Source organism: Lampetra fluviatilis, chromosome 72 (assembly GCF_964198595.1).
Source record: "Lampetra fluviatilis chromosome 72, kcLamFluv1.1, whole genome shotgun sequence".
Classification (NCBI taxonomy): Eukaryota; Metazoa; Chordata; class Hyperoartia; order Petromyzontiformes; family Petromyzontidae; genus Lampetra; species Lampetra fluviatilis.
This window is the reverse complement of record NC_136346.1, coordinates 1306343-1314349: the sequence shown is the minus strand read 5'-3', so window position 1 is coordinate 1314349 and position 8007 is coordinate 1306343. Positions and strand designations below refer to the sequence as shown.

The following is an 8007-nucleotide window of genomic DNA, read 5'->3' as shown; positions in this document are numbered from 1 at the left end:
ATTCACATGAAATGTCGTTTTCAAAGAAGTCTTCCAGATGTAAAATATTGGCTTTTAATGAAGAAATACAATTATCTAATTCAAAACATAATACAATTCAAAGTTGTTTCATTTCAAACTTCAAAATGGAGCATTGGAAGCTTGCGTGGATGCTTCGTTCGTGTGCAATTTTTTTCGTGACTTTCCTGGCCCAAGGCCGTAAATGGTTGTGAGGGGCACCGCAGGCGGTCAGGCTTGCTTTAACCCATGGTTGTGAATATCCAGACGTTAATCAGCAAGGACCATTTCTTGTCCGAATTCGACAAAATCTATGTCAACATATAACATAAAATTATAATTCGTGTTGTAGAGAATGTACCTCCTATATGTGTAACTTTTGAGTGTTATGCCTTGTAACTGATGAATGATCCGAGTGTACTCGCCATTTCAAAGACAATGAGTTGCTCCAGAGGGAGATGCTTCCTGAAAACACAAAAGTACCCTTTGACCTGTACCACAACAACGAGTCTCACCTGAGTTATCTGTACAGGTTACGTCAAAAACACACACTTTGCCCCCAACATCACATATTCAATGTTTGACCCTTATAGACAAAATGTTACATGTACGTACACAATCAGACAAGTATTCATTCTAAATGATTGACAGGCATATGAACAAAATTGAATTACTGCACTTAAATATGCTGCATCAGGTTACATCGTATTAACACGAAGCCATTTAAAAAAATATGCAGTCTGCTTAACAGTGTATGTACAACATACTATTGCGCCATTCAAAACGAGTAGGCCATTGCATGCTGGCGTCTGGGTAAAAATTTAGCAAATTCTAAACATTACCTACAAACTCCACAACTGAGATGCCACATCAACCATCGCCCCCTACTGACAGGCTCTGGTCCACATGCAGGCCGGTGCAGGGCCACCACCTCGTGCCACACAAGGGCAGCTGCTACTTGGGGATGCTCGAGTGTTTGAGACGAGATACGACGCAAAACTCCGAATTTCCCAGGCGATTAAGCAAGCACCATGTAAATGCAATTGATAACATAGTGAATGCTTGGGAGCTTATTGGCTCTCGCTCCTAGTTAGAGATCTACCCAACCCACAGGTCCACAAAGACTGGCCACTCTTACTCTGCAGGTTGCACCTAGGTTGAGTGTTCAAGTTCACATTCTTTTCATTAAAGGCCTGTGACAAAGGTTCATCTATTGGAGCGACATCATCTCAGCCTTACACATCTACCGGGTCTCCATTTGACTTTTTTTGTCTCGGAGGAAGTCCACCCACACCTCCACTTCCACAAACTGCTGTGAGTTGCCTCGCTCTGCCTCAAAATTCTCCTCCTGCTTCACGTTGCCTCCATCGATGTGAAGGTCCGATTTTGGAGTTGAATCTTCATCTTCACATTTTAACTTCACTTCCTCGCTCTTCACCATCACTTCACATTTCACTTCTTCACATTTCACCTCGATACCTTTAAAAGTGTCTAAGCTGGGATTTTCTTCCGGTTGTTTCATGAGAGATGGGCTCATTGTGGCAATTTGACTTTCACAAGCTGATTTCAGACTCCACTCCTTGTGGATATTCTGATGCTTATGTGTTCTCTGGTGTCTTTGAAGATTTGGTGCAAATGCCTTCCCGCACAGAGTGTACCTGAAGGGGTTCTCTATCGTGTGTGTTCTCTGATGTGCTACAAGAGTAGATAACTGTGAAAACAGATTCCCACACACACTGCACTTGAAGGGGTTCTCTCCCGTGTGTGATCTCTGGTGTATTACAAGAGTAGATGAACGTACAAACGCCTTCTGACACACACTGCACTTGAAGGGTTTATCTCCCGTGTGTGTTCTGTGGTGTGTTACAAGAGTAGATGAAAGTGCAAATGCCTTCTCACACACACTGCACTTGAAGGGTTTCTCTCCTGTGTGCGTTTTCTGGTGTGTTACAAGATTATATGAATCTGAAAACGCCTTCCTGCACAGAGTGCACCTGAAGGGTTTCTCTGCTGTGTGTGTTCTCTGGTGTTTTTTAAGAGCAGATGGATGTGAAAATGCCTTCCCACACAAACTGCACCTGAAGGGTTTCTCTCCCGTGTGTGTTCTCTGGTGTGCTACAAGAGTAGATGACTGTGCAAACGCCTTCCCACACACATTGCACCGGAAGGGTTTCTCTCCCGTGTGTGTTCTCTGGTGTGCTACAAGAGCAGATGACTGTGCAAACGCCTTCCTACACATACTGCACTTGAAGGGTTTCTCTCCTGTGTGAGTTCTCTGGTGCTGTGTCAAATGTTCAAGACGATCCGTGCTGTATGCACACCGGTCGCATTGATGCCTTTTTGCACCGAGCCGCGCCGAGTGCCTTTGCTCCATCAGACCAATTCTGCAGAGGAAGCGACAGCTGCAGACAGAAAAAAAGAATATCCACACCATCTACACATCAGTATCAATGCACAGAGGAATGCATATATACAGTCACATCACTTACACGTCTATACTTAGTCCCAAATTCATCACACGGGCTGTTATGGCACACAATGAGAGGGCAAATGGTCACAAACATGCCTGGAAGCCCTCTATTCTTCAAAATGAATGTTAACCCAAAACTCCTAACACAATTTCGGCTGTCTGGCTTCAAAAATAATATTTATGAAAGCAAAATTCAGCTGACATAGCAAAGGGTGTTGAAAATAATACGATTTGTGTTATGCAGAAATGCATAAATTCATGTTAAATCGAAACTTAGAGGTGTGAAGCCAGGCACAGATGTCCTTGAATGCTGGTATGAACAGTTCCGACTTCAGCAGCACGTGTGCTGTGATAACTTCCCGACTCCATTCTTACAAAGAGTTCCAGAATAAAACGAAAAAAATACTGTTTTGATATAACCTCCGTGCGCAATAGAGTTAATAGTCTTTACTGCAAATACAAACTTCATACTCAGAGGCGGAGTCAGGATTTTCAGGTGGGGGGGGCAACCCCTCCAGCAATGAAAAATAATAGGAGTTGTTAGTAAGTGAGTTGTTAGTAAGTGAGTTGTTAGTAAGTAAGGAGTTGTTAGTAAATAAGAACTAGTCCCTTGTTTTTTATTTGACGCGGGTGATCGGCATCGGGCTCGCTGAAGGTGTTTGCCTTCAGGGAAGTCGTGTACTGTATACGCAACTGCGCACAATTCTGCGAGTCGCTTCTAATTGCTTTGCCGTTACTTATTGCCAATTATGGACTCGGACTGTTGTCCTCTCATAGAGTCCCTGGCACGTAATAATGAGACACGGTGGCAGTGGGGCTGGCAAAATGCCCATTTATCTATATATCTGAAAGGGAAATGTGTGGATACGTGTGCCTGTTCGAAATGTTTAGCATACTTCCCAACATGCTACACACTTGAAATTTGGCATATGGGTAGGTTCCATACTGTACACAATGTAAAAAGTATAAAAATAGACTTTTGTATTTTGGGGGGGGGGGGATGGGGGAAATGACCATGAAGTGTGTGGCGTCAACCCGCATCACACCTGAGTTAAGCGCTCTGCAATGCTTACCCCTACCATATGGCTCTTTGCGCGCCATACTTCTAGAGTTGTTAACAGTGTGCCGGGAGATTTTAGGTGGCGCTTCGCTCCTGGCCAATGAAGCCATTGGCTTCTCAAAGTTTCAAAACATATCCGTGTGAAGAACGGGTACAACTGTTATCTTAAATATAACGCAGAAATTACATCTGTTTTCTTTAGTGAAGCAGCAAAAACTCTTCAACGCCGAGCTCTGGCGTCATGAAATTTTCACAGCTTATGCTGTCTGGAATTTCGAAGTGAACTCGACTATTTTCAGCTCGCCATGTCATTCCCTTCCCGAGGGTCCAAAATCGACCTTACGTAGAAGTGGGTTAAGGTTAAAATTCCGTGAGTGAAAACATCCGATTTTAAGTGATTTGTTTCGGCTTTTTACTTTCTTGCAAGCATACATTTTTTTTCAGGGTTTTTCAGTCAAATATAAGGGAATATGAAATTAATCCAAGACAATAATCCAAGTCTCAGGCAAAGCCGGGTAGTGAAGTTAGTTACTAATAAACCCCAATGATCTGTATTCTTAGGTTTTTTCGGTAAAGTCACGTAGGTAAAAAATTAAAATTAAGATGGTAAACTACCATTCTTGGATATTCTGTTTGAGAGGAGACCTGACGGATCCTTGGGACATTCTGTCTACAGGAAAGCCACCCACACAGATTCCTACTTGAAACCGGATTCCCACCACCACCCATCTCAAAAGAATTCTCTCATCAAAACGCTATACCACAGAGCCCATGGCATTTCTGACCAACACCACCTGGCCGGTGAATTAAGACATGTACATCGGGCCCTCAGGATGAACGGATACTCTGACCGCACTATCCGCCAAGCTGTTTCTCCCACCACACAGAAACAGCCACATGAAACTCCGACCAAAACTATCATGTTACCATACATAGCAGGCGTGACCAAAAAGATCTCCAAAATTCTAAACAAACGTAAGATCCAAGTCCGATTCAGTACAGTGCATAAAATCCGTGATCTAATTCCATCTGTGAAGGATGTCGTTCCTGACTTACAGTATCCTGGAGTCTGCAAATTGAGTTGCAGTTGTGGTGATTGCTACATTGGAGAAACGAAACGTCATGTTTCTGATCGTGTCCGCGAGCACAAGTCAGATCTGAAACATGGCAGAACTGATTCTTCGGCCGTTGCCGATCATTGCTACAACTCTGTGGGCTCTCATGAAATTGTCTTTTCCGAGACCAGGGTGCTCTGCAAACCTCCTGGCTACCATCAAAGGTTTGTACATGAAGCCATACAAATATACAAACACAGACATAATTTCAACCGTGATGATGGTTACAAACTGAGTAATCATTGGAAAGATGTGATTAACCATGCAAAAAAGATTTAACTACACTTATTTGGACCATCTTATTTGACAGAAAACTATTACAGGTTACTGATAGACAGCCAGTTTTGTTTTACCATGTTTAGCTTTCTACCAGGTTTAGCTTTCTTTTTTCACACTTGTGTTATGTAGACTAGGCGTAGTCACAAACCGAATTTCTCCATAATAAAGGCTCAGTCTTTTGTTATGCAGTCTATTCATAGTCTCAAGCCGCACCTTACCATAATAATAAAAAGTGGGCCATTCCTGGCCCTTCCCCCCCCCCCTCAACCATTATATATACGGAGTGGTATCTCCTGTAATCTCTCATTTACTTGATACAGCTGTCAGGCTGTGACGGTTCCTCCTGAAGACGGAAGCTTGTGTTGCCTCCGAAACGTCGTGATTTTCATTTTATTTTACTTTCATTAATTTTAAATTTTTAACCTACGTGACTTTACCGAAAAAACCTAAGAATATGAATCCTTGCAGTCACGAAAGCTTCAAATCCCAATGATCTGATCGAAATTATGGATTTCCATCAGATCGTTAGGGGGGCACGTGCCACCCCCACCCCCACTGGCTCCGCCACTATCACACACTGTATGGTTTACAGGTGGTGGTGTGTCCAGACCCACGCCTGGCCACCTTCACCTGCGCAGTATTAATGCTTGCTCACTCCAAATCATTCATCGAGGATCAATCAACACAGCCGAGGCTGCGTGTCTCTCTCTCTCCCCGTGGTCACGTGGCTTTCCCTCCGGACCCCACGGTTTCCCCTCCATATGTAGAGAGTGAACACCGTCACGCGTCTAGAGGGAACGCCGCCACGCGTCTAGAGGGAACGCCGCCACGCGTCTAGAGGGAACGCCGCCACGCGTCCAGAGTGAACGCCGCCACGCGTCCAGAGTGAACGCCGCCACGCGTCCAGAGTGAACGCCGCCTCGCGTCCAGAGTGAACGCCGCCACGCGTCCAGAGTGAACGCCGCCACGCGTCCAGAGTGAACCCCGCCACGCTTCTAGAGTGAACGCCGCCACGCATCTAGAGTGAACGCCGCCACGCTTCTAGAGTGAGCGCCGCCACGCTTCGAGAGTGAACACCACCACGCGTCTAGAGTGAACACCACTACGCTGTTGACAAGCCTCACCTTGTTGTTGTGGGCAGGTCGCTTGTGAAAACAAGAGCGGTTAAGCAGCTCAACGCGGGCGTAGTCTGGTAAAATGAAAAAAAAAACTGTGTTAATATTGAATATTTAAACAAAGTTACAAAGTGGCGAGCCGGGTCAAGACAAATTAAACTTAAGCGAGAGAATTGAAGCAAACGCGATCAGGCGAGGGCAGGAGGCAAGGCCCCGCGTTGTAAAGCTTCAACGTGGACATCGCTTCCATGCTCGCTGCTACTCAATTGACATCCCTACGAGAGAGAGAGCGAGGCTCTACCTCGGTACACAACAACAAAAACCACCACCACCACAACAACCACCACCACAACCACCACAACCGCGATGAGAATTTCTCACTTCGGATTTCAGTGCACGGGCCGAGCGGCAACTTCCTGGTCCCTCTCGATGTCACGCGGCAGCAGGTGACATGACGTCACTTGCGGGGTAAGATGACACTCCCCTCCCACAATGAGCGGCTCTCAACTCGCGACAGCTTTCACGAATACATTATGTTAATGAGCCGCCAGTTACCGGGCGTGGCTTTGCCCAAATAATGATTGGCACTGGGACAGATATCGGCAGCGGCCGAGCATGGGTGACGTCACGCTCAAGAGCGCGGTCGTCGGGGGTAGGTGACATGACGTCACTAGCGAGGCACACCTCCCCCTGGCGTTTGACGCCAATGAGGTCACGCGGATGGGTGACGTCAGAGAGCGGGGTCAGAGTTCAAGTTTGTTGACAGAAAGGGAGCAGCAGTGTCGACTCGGCCTCAAACGAGTAACCGGTGCGGTGTGTCAACATCGCCCTCCATCGGTGCTGCTCGCTATGAGCAGCACTTTGTAGATGTGGCTTGGCTCTCCAGCACACCGCTGGCGACATTTCACGATGACATTTTCACGTCCATAAAAAGAATATCGCCATACTAACCTATGCCGTTTTTTGGCAAAATTGATCCAATTTTTTTAGATTTTGTTTTCAACGAAAAGTGCATTCCTTGGTTGTGTTTAGCCTGAGTAGCCTATATTTTACGTGAAAAAGTGGGGAATTTCATACAAGAAATTTTCGAATATAAAAAAGTTAATCGGCATACTGTGCCGATTTTAGGCCAAATAAGCCCAACTTTCATAGCTTTATTTTCGGACGAAAGTTAATTCCTCTATTGTATTTAACCCTAGTATGATATGTATTAGATTAAAAGTGGAAAATTTTATGATGAAATGTTCACGTCCCAATATAGAATATCGGCATACTAACCTATGCCGTTTTTGGCCAATAATGGCCAAATTTTTACAGCTTAATTTTTCAACAAAAGTGCAATCCTCGGGTGTGCTTAGCCTTAGTATCCGATATATTACGTAAAAAAAGTGGGAAATTTCACCATGAAATTTAAAAGTAAAATAAAATCGACCAAAATTGGCCAAACTTTCACAGCCTTATTTGTCGACAAAAGTTCATTGCTCCATTGTATTTAGACTTAGTATGTTATGTATTAGATTAAAAGTGGAAAATTTCACGTTGAAATGTTCACGTTCCAAACAGAAAATCTACATACTAACCTCTGCCGTTTTTGCCTAAAATTGAACGAATTTTTACAGCTGTATTTTTAAATAAAAATTTGTGTTGAGCCTGAGTAGCCTATATATTACATTAAAAGTGGGAATATTCACCATCAAATTTGAAGTAAAAAGATCAAATCGGCATACTTTACCAATGCCGTTCTCGGCCAAAATTTGCTACATTTTCATAGATAGATTTTCTAAGAAAAGGTGAATTCCTCCATTTTGTTAAGCATTAGTATGCTCTATATTACTTTAAAAGTGAGAAATTTCACGATTACATTTTCACGTCCCAAAAGGAAAATTGGGTACTTACTTATGCCAGTTTTAACCAAAATAAGCCAAATTTTCATAGCTTCATTTTTCAACAAAAAGTTAATTCATCAATTGT

The 8007-nt window shown here is 44.0% G+C and overlaps 1 protein-coding gene across 1 annotated transcript; it reads right to left on the bottom strand.

The window, feature by feature from the left end:
• Positions 1 to 468: 468 nt before the first annotated feature.
• Positions 469 to 6655, bottom strand: LOC144953139 (uncharacterized). The gene is made up of 3 exons (XM_078883705.1): positions 6418 to 6655; positions 6046 to 6110; positions 469 to 2399 (listed from the first exon to the last, which is right to left on the bottom strand). Exon 3 carries the CDS (start codon positions 2369 to 2371, stop codon positions 1241 to 1243), a length of 1131 nt encoding a protein of 376 aa, XP_078739831.1. The 5' UTR covers positions 2372 to 2399; positions 6046 to 6110; positions 6418 to 6655; the 3' UTR covers positions 469 to 1240.
• Between the last annotated feature and the right edge of the window lie 1352 nt (positions 6656 to 8007).